This window comes from Prorops nasuta, unplaced genomic scaffold (genome assembly GCF_024137725.1).
Source record: "Prorops nasuta isolate Cenicafe-Biocafe unplaced genomic scaffold, Cenicafe_Pnas_1.2 PNAS00030, whole genome shotgun sequence".
Classification (NCBI taxonomy): domain Eukaryota; kingdom Metazoa; phylum Arthropoda; class Insecta; order Hymenoptera; family Bethylidae; genus Prorops; species Prorops nasuta.
In genome coordinates, this window is record NW_027116827.1 from 447565 (window position 1) to 466908 (window position 19344).

The following is a 19344-nucleotide window of genomic DNA, read 5'->3' on the forward strand; positions in this document are numbered from 1 at the left end:
CGCTGGAGTATTGCCGGTGTGTATGTGTAAGCGACCTATATAGTATATACAGTAATATAGCACTGTGTTTGATGAGACGGAAGAGAATACACAGAGTCGAAGCTTCTATACGATGTATAATAATAATAATAATAGTAATAATAATTGTGAAAGCTTCGTTCAAGAATGAGTTGGCCGCCATAAAGGAGTCTGTCTCTTTGGAAAGGAGCCAAGCATTTTTGGCAGAGATTGGTGGGTGCCAGTAACTACCACCACCGGCCACGGGACCTTGCAGCATCGATTACCACAGTACTGCGCATTGACCAGGTGGGTATACTCCTGGAGCATTTGCCGTAAGGGCTGTAAAAGCGATCCTTCACGGCAAATTAAGGCGTCGCAGAAGCGAATAAGCAAACTACACTGCACGGCAGATAATAAAATGGCAGGTTAAGGGGTTTTTCATGGTACCTTTTTCCGCCGCAGGTATAACTGTTCGCTGGCTCACCTGACGCCAAACTCCCGCTCGCTACCCTAAATCATTACGAGGACCTTGAATCCACGTGAACTTGAAGCCTGTTTAAAGCTACGCTTGTTTGGTGTGAATGCAATGCTCGAAACACCGTTCTCTATACCGAGATGAACCCGAAACATTGACTTGTCTCTCGACAATGCTATTATATGCTATATGCTACCGACACGAATTGTACATCTTTTAAACCTGCTAACCATACCCTCCTTGTCCCAACACAATGTTCGATACCTTATACAAACTGCTACAATTAACGAATAATTGATCCCTACCCTTTTTCTCTTACCTTCTGCTATTCTTCGAGATTTTTTCATTCCTTATTTTTATTAGACATATATATATATATATATATAATAAGGTGAGGCATCAAAATGGAGGATCTTTTGATTTCAGAGAAGAATAGGAAATTTTGTAGAGATATTCGTGCACGTTGCGATTCGGTTTAAACGGAGGCCTGTTAGGCTAGTTGGCGAGAAAATTTCTATAATCAGGCAGACGGTTTATGGGAAAACATAGTATACAAGTGGTGAAGAGTCCAAGTAGATTTTGAGCCTGTTTGCCTTTCGGCGATAATTATCGAGACACGGCAATAAATAGGTTTGAAAGCCGCCGAAACGATCGAGCAGGGGATGACCTCGCTCTTTTAGGGCCTTTCGTAGAGCGGAAATGCTCTTCATACCTACCGTCCTGGCCAAAGAAGCGCCGCGCGTCTCTGATTTAAGACCTCCATCATCGCGAGTATAACGTGTGCTCTCAACTCCGGAAATGACGTAAATAGCCCCCGGAATGCCGATGAGTTGTTAGCACGAGAATCAGGTACAAGATTAAGATCTCAGACCTATCTTTATGTTTGACAAACCACTAAATACTGTACAACGGTCGGTTCTCTCTATATATATGCAAATCGCTTAATTCCCAACATGACCCAAGCAAATTCCCGCCATTTTTTTAACGTCCAGACACGAATTTTCTTCGATAGATGACGATTCTTGAATCTTTCAGCATGAGAAGCAGCTTTTTCAAGCGGATTCGCACGAAGAGAGTTCTTCGCGCCTCCTATTCTATATACTTTGTAAACCTTAGTGGAAAAATATAGGGGGCGAGTGGGGCAGGGGGGTTTCCCGTAAAATGGAGAATTTTGAAGAGCGAGTGCATAGATCGTAAGGGTCTGGGCAAGGTGCGCTCGAAAGGCGATTCACCTTTCGTTTCCTCGTCGCGCTTGTCGTCAACCACAGACAGAGTCGGGCACGAGGCCCATGCTGATGCCTCGTTAACATCCGCGAAACGACCGTCAGGAATCCCAAAGAGCTTGTCGCATTAGACTCGACAGACTACCTTTGCAGGTTCCTTGCACGATCCAAACATCCGATCAAAACTGACCACTATATTTAGATGTATCGGCGTGACAAACTTTCGGCACGGCCAATAATACCTCCTCGCCACAGGAATCGCACTGTATATATATATATATATACAAACAATGCAACGAAGCTTTTATGCTACGGTAACTCATCAATGATTATATATTATTCCTTAGCTTTGACTCTCGCAATTGAAAATTTATGCTATTTATATGGTACTTTATACAGAGATTTGTGTAATTGACCTGCAAACCATTAGTGAATTTTGGTATATATATATATAAGCCCGGAATAATCGGTATATCCTTGGGAAGCCGATATGGGTCTGGAATGGAGCGCGGGTGCCATTTTACGAGACGTACCATCGTGGTCAACCAGACTGAAGTATGCAGAATCGAGGTGAGGAGAGAACTCGTGTCGGCGGGATGAAACGGGATCACCCGCACGTGGGAAAGTGCGAGATTTAACCGTGGGGGGTCTTAGTCCTGTTCTATCCTGTCCTGTAAGTTCTGTCCCGTACCCCCTTTTTGTATCTTCTTCTTACCTGCTTCAATTCTCTGCCCCTCTCTCGTTTTGTCTTCTTGCTACCCGAAAAAACAGAACCGTCTTCACAAGACGGAATCGTATTTCTTTCTTTCAATATTCAACAATCTTCTTCGAGTAAGATAGTCCTAAAATCATCAAGTCCTATGGCGTAGTAATTTTAATCATAGTGGACAATTATGCTCAATATAAATTATATCTATATTTTAATATTAAGATATTTTCTGAACTGTACAGCAGCCTATGCGATAGAAACACGATACATTCTTCATTTTTAACGATGCATCAACTAAAACAGAAATTTTCATATTGTTCTACAACTTCCTACTACATTAGGGCTATTTGTTAAAAATATCTATAAAACAAAATCTTAGAATTAATTCATTCTATAGTGTACTAGTAAAATAAGGATTAAGTTTTATGTTGTATATATATGTATAACCTTACAATAAAACTGTATATATGACATCTAACACTTTTATATATCGTTATCTATTACAAAGTTGCCAACATCGATATACGTTTGTAAGGTGAGTATAGTTTTGAAAACATAAAGAGAAAGGATAAGGAACTAATTATTCTTATTTAGCCTGATTTGCATTTTTACTGAACGATTTTGTAATACTTATCGCATTGCGCGTTTTAAGGTCACCAACGGCTGAAGAGAAGTCTACGCAAAGCTATAATAATTTGACATATTCTTGACGACTTAAAATTGTAATTATATTATCTGATATTGGAAAACGCATAAAACTTAACAAAGGCATGCGATTAATGTTACGCAAAAGGAAAGCAAGTTTTCGACTTAATCGTACGATAAATATACCTACTTTTTAGTTTACATATTGTGTTACCTTAGAGTATTACCTTTCTATGCTGATAACAAATATAATGCGTTTAATTATATCATTTATAACTAATTACACACTTCGTAGCTTCAGAATTTCCGTTTATTTAAACAATACTTGTCGAGTATATTTATTAGGCGTACAAGTCTTTTGCATTATTAAGCCGACAACTCTCTGTTTGACTCAGTTATTATTAAAAAGAACTATCTCTTCGTCAAAATTAGTTTAATACTAAGTAAGTACAATATTCAATTCGATTATTAAAAAATCATTATATTTACCCAAAGTGTACATTATAATCAAATGAATTTTCATAACTAATGTAATGGTCTATTGAAAATTCGGCATTAGAAGGTTTGTAAATTAGCTATTAATTACTTGAATTCTAATAATCATGGACTTACATAGCAATAAAGATGATTATTTTTTAAAATATTATGCCAATTTGTAGGTAGATATGATCCTCACTGTTACTATTGATATCATTTTATTATTGGTATTGTTCGCACCTTTTATAAATGGAGAAAGCAATGATTCGCCCAGTACAAACCAAAAGAAGAATACATCTGCTACAGCCGTAATAATTTTTTCAAGAATAAAAATAACTTAATCTGTAAAAGTTTAAAGTCGTTCCTTGATGAATTCGATGAAATATTGCAGCCGATCAATGATAACCAGCCATTATCTTTCTACTTGGACCAATTCCTTCATACCTTGCTAATACATGACTATTCCAAAGAATGGAATATACCCGATGTTACTTACAACCCTGTAAGATAAAAATTAATTATATTTATTATAAAATAAATCATTCCCCTTCCATAAGTACATTATTGTTGAAAAATAAATACTGTATCGTTAATACACTGTGATTTGTATAATTCCAGGCACAAATGCTGACTAGATATGGATACAATGCGGAAACACATACGGTTATAACGGAAGATGGATATATATTAACTTTGTTTCGAGTAATTGGAGACAAAAAGGGCTCAACCACAGCCGATAGGCCCGTAGTTATGGTCCAGCATGGAGTTTTAGTCACCAGTTGCGATTGGACCGTAACCGGTCCTGAGCAAGCATTCGGTAAGTTTTTTGATACAGTATTCAGTAGCGTGTGCCTGTGTAAAAATTGCATAAAGCTCAAATTCTTGTATAATTCAATTTTGCAGCGTTTGCTCTAGCCGATGCCGGCTATGATGTTTGGCTGTCAAATGCTCGTGGATCCACTTACTCCAGAAACAATGTAAAGCTGTCATCTTTCGAGAAAAAGTTTTGGGATTTTTCGTATCATGAAATAGGAGTTTATGATTTAGCGGCAAATATAGATTACATTTTGAATGTTACTGGGCAGAAAAAATTATTTTACATAGGTCATTCAATGGGAACTACCGCTGGTTACATTCTATTGTCGGAACGTCCAGACTACAACAAAAAGCTTTATGCAATGTTTAATATGGCCCCCGTCGTTTACGTCAATTTTAAAAGTCCACTCGTCAATTTACTACTACCGTTTTTTGAGCAGATTGCATATGTATGTATAGAAAACATTGTATTAAATTAATATTTTAAAATTTTTATTGCATTATATATTGATTTTAGCTAATATATAAAATTTACGGCTCCTTCGAATTAGCAGCGAAACACAACATCCTGACAAGATCAATCGTTGATATTTGCTTAGCCACTACACCGATTCAACCAATTTGCATAAATACAATATTTTCGTCATTTGGTTATGACTATGCCAATTTCAATTTAGTAAGATTTCTATAAATATGTTAGATTTCGTACATCAATTATAGCATAATCCTTGTGTTTCAGACGACAGTGCCAGCAATTGGTTACAATACACCAGGTGGATCTAGCCTCAAAGTATTACTTCATTATAGCCAAAATGATCGTAACGGTATAAATTTAATTAATCTCTTGTATTATCGCAAACAACTGATTTAATTATGCTATTATACTAATTCATGTTTTCCATAAAGGGAAGTTTCTGAAGTTTGATTATAAGAGTAAAAACGTTGAGTACTACGGTCAAAAAGATCCACCAGAATACAATTTAAGTAATACGAAAATTCCGGTACATATATTTTACGGTAGCAATGATTGGCTATGCACACATGGCAAGGTAACCAATACTACAAATTACCAACAATATAATCAATATACCGAATTGTATTATTGTGTTTCAGGAATTAGATAAATTAATAAATAATATAGGAGGTGAAACGTCACTTTATGTAGTAGATTACAATGCGTTTACTCATATAGATTTCCCATATGCAAAAAACGCAAATGAATTGGTTTACAAGAAAATCATAAATTTGATCGATAATTTTAATGTAAATACGGATGCATAAATTGCTTTCCTTTTTAAAACATATATATTGTAACAATATAGTTAAAATACAATAAAAATTGGACCAATATTCCTTGGTAAGACAAAATTGTTGTAAAAAATCTCTACTTTGCTTTAAAGATATTATTTTCAGAGAAGATAAATAGTAGTAAAATTGAAATAGTATATTTATATAGATGACTATTTTTAGAGAACATTGTGGAAGATGAAGAATCGGTAACGGAGCACTATGGATAAGTGTATAGGAATCAAAGGGAGGCCTGGAAGGGAGGATGGTGTCCGATTACGGTTGGAAAGTTTGCGTAGCGGTGCAAAGTGACGTTGACAAGACTGACAAGGCTACCGACGAGGAGGAATAGTTTTGTTTCGGCTAGTTTTCTTGCACAGGTTGAAAGTGGTCGACAGTTTGGTGCGAAGAATATACTATATTTTGGCACGAATAAGCTTCTAAGGTGAGCGCCGAGCGCGCGGTCACGGCCGCTGGGGTGTACGCTGGAGTGCTGGTGTCGGCGATATATACATATAAAGCGTGTATATAGATGGTTGTTGCGGAACAGTGGCGGTTAATATATTATCGCTATAGCCATGATGTATTTGACGTGGGTGTCGGAAAAATTAAAGCAATCCTTCTGGGCATACCGCCGGTGGTCCTGACGCGACCCGAACACAGTTCGAGGGTCCGCACCGGTAATCGGAGAAGCCGGGATACAAATATGTACGCATTAATAGAGGACAGCTTCGGGACCCTTACACTCCAAAACAGGCATACCATTCCCACAAGGAGCTTAATTTCACACAGATTAAATTCGGCACGTACAAACTAGTTGAAAATTTCTCGCTCAATCGAGCCTGTATAACGATGACAGCTATACACACCATATTTTATAATACACCTACTTTATATATATATATATATGTGTGCTTGCTTAATAATGTAAATTGACCGGATGAGATCTGGCAAAGCTATTCGTGTATCACGAGCGAAATCAATGGTGGTAGTTGGGTGGCGAGAGAATCTCGTTTCTCGTTAGTCCTCCTACAAGGGTCGAACTGCTATCGCGAAGGAAGCGTGTGAGAGATCACAATACGTCGATATCGGTGTTGCTTCGGCACGACTTTGCAATTCTATAAAATATGCATATGTCTACATCCACGTGTATATATATATATATATATATATATATATATTCTGTCTCCAAAAGTACATGGACTGATTTATTCATTTGATACAACAATAATTGGGCTAAAATTATTCTAGTAAAAAATATGTCCCTTGTACTATTTATATATATATATACATATTTAGCCTTGAAGGAGTATGCGTTTAGGTGTGAGAGAAGGTTTCCTGTATTTGTGTGGTGGAAAGATCCTCAATGGGGATACGGTTGCTCATCTTGCTTCCACTTTGAACGTTCCTCCTTCTTCAACTAATCGCTCCTTCCATCTCATTCACTCCGTTCTTCTTCTCGTTCTACGCTCGTTCCTGTGCGGATGAATGTCGGCTAGTTTCATTCACGAAAGCGCTACAATACCCTTAACTAAGAGATTTTGCCGCTTTCTACAGGAAGGTATATATATATATATATATATATACTGGGACGATGATCGAAGGAAAATCCTAAGGGTATAATCGTAATCCGTGCTGTCCTCAACTTTTCGGGTAGATATGGACTTTCTTATGCGTTTGAGAAATTTTCACGCGCTTGCATATATATGACTTGTATACGCTGGTCTATAGCAAGAAGAAAAGAGAGCGAGGAAGACGCGAGGAGACGACTGGCTGGCGCCAAGTTTCGGACCTTTTCCACAGTCATTTCCCTGTCTTTCTCTCAGCATGGACTTTGCTTTTCTTCTCCTATTCGTTTCAGTTCCTCTTTCTCTCCTCGGCATAAAGTATTTTATCTCACGGCAAAATAGGCTCTCGGGCATCCCTTTCGGATTTGGCAACATTCTTTCACACACTAAATGCGCAACAATAGGCTTATTTGGCCTATGATTTAGAGAGGCTGCTCCGACGCTTCTTCTCTTTCTTATTCTCTCGGAGCATCGAGAGGGGTCATTCGGCACTTTTTCTCCACTCCACCCATCATCTATCTTCGATACGTCGAGAAACTGAAGCATCTGCCATTGTGCTTGTCTATTCTTTCGCTGCGGCCGGTGTGTTCCTCGCGGTCTGGCTTATCTTCAGATCTGAGGTCCTCTTACGCGTCTCTCGGTTTGTCTTCTATCGCGGTCCACTGCTCCGAAAATTTACTCCCGTTCCTAACCGCGTGGAAACTGACCCGCAACTTCCGCCACCAGTTTAACGCTCTTAAACGATCGAACCAAAGGAAACTCAGTCATCGAGACGCCATTTTCTCCCTCCCCTCAATTTCAACTATAAAAATAGCACACCAGAAGAGAATCGACTTTTCAGCCAGTCAAGAGATGCGGTGGTGTCGAGTGGTAGCGTCACGCCCCGCCCTCTTGGGGTTTTACGCTTCTCAAACTCGCCCGATCTGCGAGCATAATCTGCGAGCAAATTGCGATTTCACGGCCCGCTGCCACGGACTCTTCTCCTTCGATTCAACGCTCGTCCAGTTTCACGAAAACACGCCCATTGCCAGAAGATCGCTCTTCTCGTCTATCGACTCTTATTTTCTCATGATTTGACAGTCGGAATTTCACGATGCTAGAAAAATATTTCTGTGAAACAAATGGGTATATACATCGATGAATAAAAACGTGAGAAATTTGAAGAGGAAATTAGCGTATGCGCGAGGGTGATGATGAGCATAAATAAAGGGGAGATTGTCTGGTGACATTGGTCCAAGCCGACGCGATTCGGTTAGCACGCGGATCGTATGCCGAGGCACGTATGAGCCAAATAGGCCGTGAAGAGGAACAGTGCGGAGTTCTTACAACGTAGCGAACGCCGGTGCAATAACGCACGTCACGCCGGCACTTGGACAACGCGCGACTCTTAATCGTATGCACACCCTGCCAACTATATTGTTCGTTAATGTTGTTTTCGGTCTGTCAGCCATGAACTCTGCTTCACCTGCACTGACGCACGCGCACGTGTGCTTGCAAACACTGACCGGCACTGGTCATTCGCATTCGCCAATAGGAAGTCGTACGTCTCGTCCCCTGCACAACACTTCTCCTTTCAAAGTGGTCCGTGCGCGTTTTTCGCGATTCGTTCACACGCTTCGCCAACAATCCTCATCTCTCGCAACTCTGGCAAAATTTCCATATTCCTATATGTAATTAGCGATTAGACGTTGGCCAACTCGGCGAGGTTGACGAGAGATTTTCCACAAGGCGAATGGTCGAAAGTTTCCGAACGATCGGATTAGGTGACGAGGATTATCGAGGGGAAGGGTGTGTGAGAGGGAAGGAAAGTCAGTTCATCAAAATCGCATCTAGCTCGAGCGAATGCGGATTGTGAGGCTCATTGTTGACGAGGGAGCATTGTTGCTGCTTTCTGAAAGTTAAGTGCCGCCAAAGGACTGCAGGAGGGTGTCTCCCTCCTCCTCCTCCTCCCCTGGAAGGTGTTGGAGAAAATATAGAGACGCGAAGTAGCGGGGGAAAAGATAAAAAGTGAGTACCAGAGAGAGAGAGAGAGAGAGAGAGAGAGAGAGAGAGAGGGGGGGGAGGGAGGAGGGGGCAAGATAAACCTGTGGGAGCAACGCGCGCATTCCCGAAGAAGCCGACAGGAGACGATCGGTAGATCACTCGAGTACACTTCCTGGGCCTCCATTGTCATTGAACGCCATTCATCTGCGCGCCACCGGACCCCACACGGTGATCCCGAAGGAACGAGGTCCCAACGGGGACTCGTTCTCTCCTCGAAGGGTGGACGCCTACCTGGATGCCTCGCCACGCCAGGAAAGCCGGGGAGGCGAGCAGCGTTAAAACGCGTGAAAGCAAATGGCGCACGAGGTCCTTTTTTTCTCCACGACAAAGACTGAACGGGGAGGGGGCGAGTGTCTGAGGTACGCCAACCTAACGCCAAGCTAATAATGATTCGTCGGTGCCACTTACCAGATTTACCGGAGATCTCTCCCATACCGTTCCCTCAAAAACCCTCGCGAACAGTGCAAAATCCCCTCGACCGAGTCAAAAAACAAACCCCGAACCCTTCCTCAGGGACTCTACAGTATTTATTTATGATTCTTTGCAGTTTTTTCTCCTTCGTCTATATTAGCATCGAAGATCCGTACAGTGACCCACAACGGGGACAAGAAAATAAATTTTCCACCATTTTTTTTTATAACGTGTGGTACAAAAAGTTCGAAAAGTTTGGGTTATTTGGACTTTATCGAGCAGATAATCGAGTGTTGGATAATCGGATAAGTGCGGTAGAAAAAATTTAGAGAAGAATGGATATGATCGAAGGATCCAATTGGTGTCATGATAGGGTATCTTTGGAAGATCAGTGGTTTGTAGAGGAGAACTGGCTTCTAGTGAGGCGGTTCATGGTCATGTCAGACTCTGCAAAGCCATCAAAGCTGGCAAATATTTGGGTAGTGGAAGAGAGCAAGAAAGAGGTAGAGAAGAAAGAGGAAGGGAGGGGGGGAGGGGTAGAGGAACGAAAGGTAAACAGGTGAGTTTGGTTGAGGGGCGAGTATGAGGAAGGGAGAGGGTCTTGAAGAGATAGAGAGAGAGAGAGAGAGAGAGAGAGAGAGAGAGAGAGAGAGAGAGAGAGAGAGAGAGAGAGAGGGAGAGGGAAGGAGACAGTTAGAAAGGAAGAACCACATTGGCAAGGGTTTAAACACACCGTAGGCACGAGACCCCCTTAATGAAATTACATGGAGGGCGCTGCCGGCCAATTAGCGTGAGAATGTCGAGCGAATGGTATGGAGTTAGAGGGTGTCGGATACAACGGATCCTAACCGTGAGTCTCCAACGAGCTATCTGGTCGTCGTCAGGGTCTGGCACACTACCTGAGTAGCCTCCGGGGACTCATCGTTGAACCGAACGATCTTGTTCGTGGCCTCAAACTCCTTCTCGCTCGCTCTTTGCTTCCTTTCTCCCCCTCCCTCACCTCTTGTGTGTAGTGGCTATTGAGTTGTCGAGCCCGCGGGGGACACATACCAAAACCTCGTGAAACACGATCGGACACCGATGCACACGACCACGCAAACAAACCGCCCAGTATCTTGCCGTGATCTCTTTTCCTCTAATGTCATTCCTATCTTATACCTCTCTTTCCTCTTCTCCCCCTCCCCTTCCCGCTCCACCTCAATCTCGACTAGTCGACCTCCCTAAGTGGACTCCGCGATAATTTAACTCTCGATTTCCTCCAGATTCACGTGATCGTAAAACTTTCGATTTTAATCATCGCCATATTCAACCACTTGACTTTACAAGCCGTTTCGATCGATATCATCGTCAGGTATACCGCTACATTATAATCGAAACGGTACTCGCGCGTCCACCGTATAATTCTTCAACACGGATGGAAGGAGTGAAAAGATGGAAGAACGTCGTGAGATTTCATTGAGTTTTCGTGAAGCTATGTAAGAAATAGACCCATGCTTGTGCACGTACATATATGTTTTTAATAGCTGAGTGATTGTGAAAAGCAAGCGCAGCAGTATAACCCTGAGGAATAGGTCGCGTTCCATCGCGCCTGGATACTCGCGGTGAGCGATATCGAGTCTCCTGATCTCGATCCGCTTTAAGTTCCAAAAGGTCCACTCTCTCTCTCTCTCTCTCTCTCTCTCTCTCTCTCTCTCTCTCTCTCTCTCTCTCTCTCTCTCTCTCTCTGTCTGTCGTATAGGTCTCCGTGAGTTAGGTTAAGGGCGAGACGTGAAGTTATGTAGTTCTCGCAAAGGCGCCTCCTCCTTATACACTTTCCCACCCTCTAGCGCTGCTGCTTCTTCACTGGCTCTGACTTTTTAAATATCTTCCAGAAAACAAATTGCTGATTTATCTCGAACAAGCTAAAACATTATATGAAGTCTACTGCCATTAGGAGCATCTCTGGGTGTACCGTAAATATCGTACTGATCACGCGTTAAGATAGTTCCACGGGTTTTTAGCAGAGGCGTAGGAATACTAGCTATATATCGATGCTTATCTATACGGAATAGATCGCTTTATCGTGTAATATGGTGGAGAGAATTATCCGGTCTGTTTGTATTGGGAGGGATGTGCGTAAAATGGGGAAAATGTTAGGATCCTTTGTGAGGATCCGTAAGCGAGGTAACGCACGTACCAAAACGCGGATAAATGTGTTTACGGTGACAAAAGGTAGCCGTTAGTTTCGCTTCTCATGGTATAAGGAGAGAAAAGAGGGATGTGTCCGCGCGCGGTGAATCTGGTTGCTAGCTGGCTCGCGTCTTTAAAAGCGGCCACTTTGACCGTCGGTCTTCCGTAGCTCTGGCATATCTGATCCTCTGAAAAATCGGTAAAATCATGATGTTGTCAGCTCTGGAAGGCGGCTGGCCACAAAGCTTCGAGGTGGCCTTAGCGAGCTTCCAAAAGGGGGCCCTGACGTCCGGCGCCACGGGGGTCCAGTCCAAACCTAATAGAGAAATCACAGCGCGCTTGCTCCTGCTGCTGCTGATGTTCTTATTGCTGCTGCTCCTGTCGTTCTTCATCGCAGTACCTATATATATACACTAACTTTTCTCCTAGCTCTATTGGTAACACAACCGTTTCCTCGCGGCGCGTTATTCCAACCGGAATTGTGCAGCGGAAGGTGGTCCAAAGATCAATGTCGAATTCTTCTCACCCCACGCCGTTAAACTGACTTCTGCGTTATTCGGGAGGATCGCGCTCCGAGCCAAATCCCAAGAGATGGACCGATAAACTGACTGGAACTATAAATCACTATTAATTTAATCTCAGCTGGTACTTCTTTTTGGTCAAAGTAATTTACCCAATGTATATATATATATACCTGCTCGGCGAACCTTGAGAATAAAACTTTCTATGAATGAGAAAAGAATCTAATCGAGCGGCTAATTGAATTTCATTAAGGGACAAATTTCCAATTGAATCGACAAATAACTCTGTATGACGATTTAGCATTTCAAGCGAAGGATTCGATTGCAGAAAATTCGGGCGTTCCCGAGTGTTTGACAGTTGTAAAGAGCGAGGGAAGGGGAGAGCAGTTGAGAACCGTGAAGAATTAAGAGCGTGCCGCGACGTGATTTGTGGCGGTAAGCAGGCTTGGAAGGGCAGACGTTTGCTGGGGCCGCCACACACCGTGGTCCTCCTTACACTACCACGCACACATGAACACACACACACACACACACACACACACAAACAGCTGAATATACATATAACGTAAACGCCCGGTGCACGGACACGCGCGACTCACGGGAGAAACTTTACACGCACGTAACGCGTTGTCAAACACTTGACACCCGAGTGGATAGTATTCACTGGATACACGAGCCACGCTTGCTTGCCTTATGGAGCCTGTATGATCCCCTAGGAAATTGTCTGCTGCAATTGAAAAAAACTTTTCGCGCTCCATCGAGATTCTTACAAACAGCGTATTGTAATTATAGTTTTTGTTTGTATACCAAAACCCGACCTTCTTACATGCATGCATATATAAAATGATAACTGCGTAAATTTTCAAAGATTTCGAGGTTTATGTGGCAACGAGGAACGAGGATTTGAGAGAGGCACAGTTTTTCACATATACATATACACGTAGCAGGATATAATGCTAACGTTTCAACATCGCTTATCGTAGAAGCGAGGTGGCCATTAAGAAGCGGCTCCCGCAGAAAGAGCGACGAGAAGGGATGACACCGCTGACGACGTGGGAAAACGACGCGATGCGATGCAACGCGACGCAACGCACCGAGTGTCGAGGCTGGATTTTGCGGGTCGTGATCTCGTTTAGATGAATAAGAGGAATGGCGCCCGCCTACGGCTACCTTAAAGCACAGCGTAGCAGCGTGTCCGTGCATGCCACCCTATCCCGTTTCGCCGCGCGTTCATTGAGCTCTCGTGCGCAGGAGGATTCAGGAGGATCAGGATCGAGCTCTCGAGGTGAACGAGGATGCTCGATGGAGGGAACGGGAGGAGAAGATAAGAATGGATGAGCGGAAAGAGGCTAAAAGAAAAGTAAAGGGGGTGGGGAAGTGGGCAGAGATGTGGATATCGAGGAAAAAAGTAATGAAGGAAGGAGAAAGCTGAGGGAGAGAGAGAGAGAGAGAGAGAAAGAACGAGAGTGAGACAATAAAGAATAAGAAAGGCTAGAGAGGGAGAGGGGGAGGGGGAGGGGGAGAAAATGGAAGCTGACGGTCTGGTTTCAGTCTGGGTTGTTTCTGGTGTCGCGTTACCATGGACTCCACAAAGGATAGCGCGGGATCCTTATCTCTGTATCGCCTAACTTGTTAACATACCTAACCTGGCTGCGGTGCTCGTGGAAGATTCACCGGCACCTTCGAACAACTCAATCCCACCACCACCGGCTTTTACCTCTTACTCACCAACATTTCCTTTCCTGCGAATAGCACCCACATTTTCAATTTCTACTCCCGTACTGGTATCCTTCTTAACTCGACTCCCTCTTGGTAGCTAGGCTTAGTGCTATGGCGCATTCGGATATAACGGCTTTGTTCTTATTTGCCAGCATGCCGTTCGGTCAGTCCAGAAGATGGAGCATCTCCTAATGCACCAGAGCTGCAGCCACTAACCTCAACAGCCACATGAATATTTATCCCGTTCGATAAACCCCATTCACCACTTTTCCTCTGAAATCTATTGCCTGGGCCCTTTTCTTGCTCTGGCGGTACCGATCAAAGATTTTTAAATTATTGACTCTCTCTCTCTCTTTCTCTCTCAAGAGACACCCCACCTTGCTCCTCTTGGGACGATGATTCATGAAGAAAAAATGTTTTCTCTCTCTCCACAAAAACTCAGACTCAAATGCTACATTGCTAATCTTAACACGATTGTTGATTCACGATTAATTGATGCAGGTTTTTTTGGAAGAGGAGGGGGGTCAGTATTTTAAAAACACAGTCGTATAGAGGAGTCTGTAATTGACGATATTAAGATAATTAGGGGAGGATGATCGACTGGATGAATTTAGGAAAAGTAGAGAGACTTCGGTTTTTCTACTTAAAGATTCCAAAAGCATAGGGCGAAATGTAGGAAGAGAGGAGTGATAACGCTTGCGATAAATAAACCGGAGCGAGTTTATGCTCGTTAAAATGTCACCGGTGGACGGGCAAAGTAAGTCATCCTCGGTTTATGCTAATCTCGCCACAGCCCTCGTCCTCGTCGTCAATAAATTCCAGAAAAATATGCCCCAATTACTGAAATGACTCATCAAGTAATTGCGCATAAAACATACCGCCCCAAGAGATGGCCACTTGGCGATAACAGGGCGAACTTTGCATTCGGGGCACATACGAGACCGAATATAAGAACGAAGATAAGCATACTTTCCCAAGACGACGAGGAATGATCGACCAAATCTATGTTTCTTGTCCAAGAACTTAAGCATCCCCACTTCAGCCGAGATGTCATTTCTATTCCTACATTTTTTCTCACTGACTATAATTGTACGACTTTTTTCAATGTAATGATGACTGCTCATATTGATTTTTTTTTTTAAGAAGAAGTTTGAAGCTGTAAATTTAACAAATGAAATTAATATAGCTCTTCTGACGAGATACAATAAATTTGTTTTGATTTACAGAGAGACGATAGTCGGAGGAGGTATACTTATTGATTATTTCATTTAATGTATATACAACGCAAAATCTCTAGCTTATGGTTTACGTTACAAGTTTCTCTGCGCAAGCTCGACCATGTAACGCCCATTACAAGCATAAAGTGGTAGTAAATTCAGCAATCTCCTAAACTTTCTAACAGCCGTGTATCAGAAGTTTCATTTCTGTCGACATTTCGTGTTTATAATAAATTTATCCAATCGAATAGCACATATCCTGCAGCTCATAATTATTCAGAGGACCTGCTGTTTAAAAAGCTCGATTGATAATACAGAAATAGTTGGTAGAAAAAGTTAGATTTATTAATCGTCGAAGATTGATAAAAGTGAATAGTTTAATATTGAATAGAGTGGAAAGAGTGTGTATCGATCGAATCTCAGACTTTTTGTTACACATTTGTTTATCTTAAGAAGCTAATCGATAAGGGATTACAGGTGGGAAACAGGTGAGCGCAGTAAGAGTCTCCACGGTGTCGATTGGACAAACTGTAATGCGAACGCCAGTCGATAACCAAGATCTCTGCTATCACCTTTTCCAACGTTCTGCTTTTGAACTGAGGAAGTGCACTTTTTATTTTTAGTAGCAGTTTTACATCTACCCAGTTTCCTCCTCCTCTGGACCTATGCTCTCCTAGTCGTTTTGTTAATTACATCGGGGATTTTACATTGATGTAAGAGCATTTTACATGTTACAGTAACATTACACTTTTGTTTATAAATACCATTGAGGGTAGTTTTCAGGTATCGATCGTATTTCTAATGAATTTTGAAATCGATTGAATTCTAGGATATCTACCTTGTGGCGCGCTTACGGCTATAGTTGAAATTGCTACAATAGTGTTTCCGCTTTAAAATGGTTGAAAATTGAGTAGAATCAAAATGCGCGATAAAAAGTATCTTTTGCTTCGATTACCGTATAGTTCTCAAACATAAGCTAGTAGGCACAGTCTCGGTTGGTGCGTATCGACGGATGTAGGGAATTGACGCATGCTTTGAGAAAGATGTTCAAAAACGTTAAATACGACTTTTGTGGTGGAGTGAATCGAAAATGACATTGAGATTTCAGGCCACCCCTGATGGCCATTAAGAATTAAATGTAAGCCGCGTAGACGGGCGTAGATTATAAATTAGACTTGGCGATAATACAATAAATTAGGACGAATATGTGTAAATGTCGGGCTATGGTCAAGGTGTTGCGATATTTTATGTTTGGATATCAGGCCCTACCATATGCCTGAAAGCGTCACGGCGCGGTCACGTTTCCAAATGGGTAATAAAAGACGCAGGATGCAGTGCGCCAGATTCCCGAATCAAGTGATTTAACATTTCATAAAAGTAACTCGTCGGCCCTTACACGGTGGCACAATGTATTACTTTTTCACGGCGCGGCATATATTAAATTTACACTGCGAATAAACTTATAGCTTTAACTCGCTACCAGTGTATTTTACGAGATCTTTTTAGATTAGCAAGTAATAAAAGAGTTGGATGAAAATAAAATTTATCCAATTTATTTCACCGATTTGATAAAAGATTTTTTCATAAGATCAATTATGTTTAAGCGAAATAAAATATAAACGTTTATCGTTTATTCTGCGCTTTGTATAAGGAATTTAAAAGGCGAGAAATCGATGTAATCTAAACAAACGTTTCAATTGAGAGTTTTTGAAGATTAATATGGGGAATCGTAAAAATTTTGTGCGAAAAATGTGTTGCAATTTTTGGAAGTTTTTTTTAGGATTCTCTAAAAGGATTGGATTGACGCACCCTATATAAATCCTTCCTCCAACTTCATACAGGGTGCCATACCGTTTCAAGCTCCTTGACATTTACTATAGCGAGCCTCTCAGGTAGTCGTGCACGCTGGAACAATTTATGCGAAATGACATTTATGTGGGAAAACAGTAAACTCTTCACTTTCAGCTTTCCACACTAAATCTACCGGTGACAAGATGCAATAACTTTTCAAGTCTCAATATGTTCATATACGATATTGGATGATTGCAATTTGCTCTTTAGAGAACTTTGTAGGAGCAAAGATCACTCTAATATATTTATCATTAATTTTTCAAAGCTGTATACATTCATATTACACATTCAGTTTCAAGCACACGATGTTTACCATTGGATTATAGATAAGTCTAGAAAAGAATAATTTATATCTGCAGGCTTAATTTCAGTCAGTAAAGACTTTCAAAGTGTTTTAAAGGGCCTCGAGTTGATCTGGAGGGGGAGACAATTAGTCTTACGCACGTGCGGCTAAAACAAACAAAATTGAACAAATCCTACAAGTTATGGCCGAAGATTAATGCACTCCCATGAATCTACAATAATTTGCATGCAAATAGTCAGATGGGATGTGCAAGGTTGCTCAACGAGACTCATCAGTACCGAACGTTAGTGTGCATTATGTATAGTACTACGCACGTGTTTCTGTTTTTTCAAGCCTTCTGTCGTCGGTATTTTACCTCGAGCACTGCACACCCCCCGATGTTTCCTTGTTGATTTCCCAAGCTACAACTTCATATTATGTAATCCTCCAACGTTTGTTAATTTACATTTTACCCAATAAAATTCCATAAAAAGACAGCTTCCGTTTATATATACTCATTTAAATTTTCTTCTTAATAAGATCACTGTGATTGCAACAATACCAAACAAAAAAAAATAGTTAATTGCAATTATCCTTTTTTTTTATTAATTTGACAATAGAATTCTGTGAGCTGCCCCACCAAAGTTGCTGCTGGCGAAGATTATAAATTATTCTTGTCGTTAATATAGCAAAGTCAGAAATAATTTCTGGGACGTGTTCATTTAGATTTCACGCATTTGTTATAGTGGATTCATCTTCACACGGGCAAGAATAAAGGGATGTTGCAGGGATCTTCTGGTCGAGTACTGGCTGGCTAAAGAACAGTTTTTACGATCAATAAAAATATTGGTAGGTGATCTTTTTCCACTCGCAGTGGGCATTCGTCGTTCTCAACTGGCACCCCATGGACCGACACCAAATTCTCTCTCATTCGCCTTTCTCTCTTCTTCTTCTTCGTCCTCTTCGAATCTCTGCCAACCAACACCTATTTCGATACCAAATGAATTTCTAACCGCTGCATTCTGACGATATATTTCATTTTTATGATTTGTGGAATGCTCTCTCGCTCCGCAGTCTTTTTAATCATCGAGGAACGTCCAACGTCCCCCGAGAAATCTACGATTGCTTGTATTCCGAAAAAGCCACGGCATCCCAAACGCGACTTGGTCCAAGAAAAATCCTGATCATTGTTTCGGCTCGTGCAAGAATTCTGTGAAAATCGAAGGTCGATGACTCGGCGATGGGAATCCGAGGATTCGATGGTACCACCAGAGAGACGCGTAAGAAGGAAAGGGGTGAGGTGTTTTTGACAAGAGGGAGGTAACTGAGGAGCCGTAATGACGATGAAGGCCAGGGGAGAAAACTGGAGAAAAGGAAAAACATGCAGGATATAGTCAGTTTTGGACAAAGAGAGCGGTCCACGTCCAATTACACGACGTTCCTTTAATCATGCAACGCCGGTGGATCGACGACGGACAGTTCGTAGGAGGTAACCAACGGCTTTAATTTGGGTCTGGAGAGAAGTTTTGCTAGACCTCCGCCTGGGGCGCCATACGTGGGAACGTAAGCCAGAAAGAGAGGGATAGGAGGGGGTGGGTAGGTGGAGGAGGGGAAGGGGGTTCTGACACAGAGTGGAAAGGTAGAGAGAGAGTTGGATCAGGACCAGGGATAGAGCAGCATGGGTGGCCGTCTGTGCCACGTTCCTTCCTGTCCTTGGCTCTTTCAACCAACAGATACCAGACCCTTGCTCTCGCACTTACTTTGGTCTTGGCTCCTTTTCCGGTTGCTCTCCCGCGAACGCACCTTTTTTACGTGACGAAACCAGAGTACTACGACTACTACGACTCTCCGATCGCCCTTAACTCGCCGCTTTCTAATCAGTGAATTTTTACCGCTTCGCTTCACTTGAAGCACCAAACCAGTTCATTCA

At 42.0% G+C, this 19344-nt stretch overlaps 1 protein-coding gene across 2 annotated transcripts; it reads left to right on the top strand.

Annotated features, from left to right (window-relative positions):
• The first annotated feature begins 3388 nt into the window (after positions 1–3388).
• LOC136782760 (lipase 3-like) lies at positions 3389–5695 on the top strand. 2 transcript variants are annotated; one of them, XM_066742415.1, is made up of 9 exons: positions 3389–3495; positions 3712–3837; positions 3921–4031; positions 4148–4346; positions 4433–4794; positions 4863–5021; positions 5085–5169; positions 5252–5394; positions 5459–5695. In XM_066742415.1, the coding sequence occupies exons 2-9, from the start codon at positions 3718–3720 to the stop codon at positions 5624–5626; spliced, it is 1347 nt and encodes a 448-aa protein (XP_066598512.1). In that variant the 5' UTR covers positions 3389–3495; positions 3712–3717; the 3' UTR covers positions 5627–5695. The 2 variants fall into 2 exon arrangements, with proteins under 2 accessions (XP_066598512.1, XP_066598513.1); XM_066742416.1 differs by having other exon boundaries at positions 3450–3495; positions 3709–3837.
• Positions 5696–19344: the final 13649 nt, after the last annotated feature.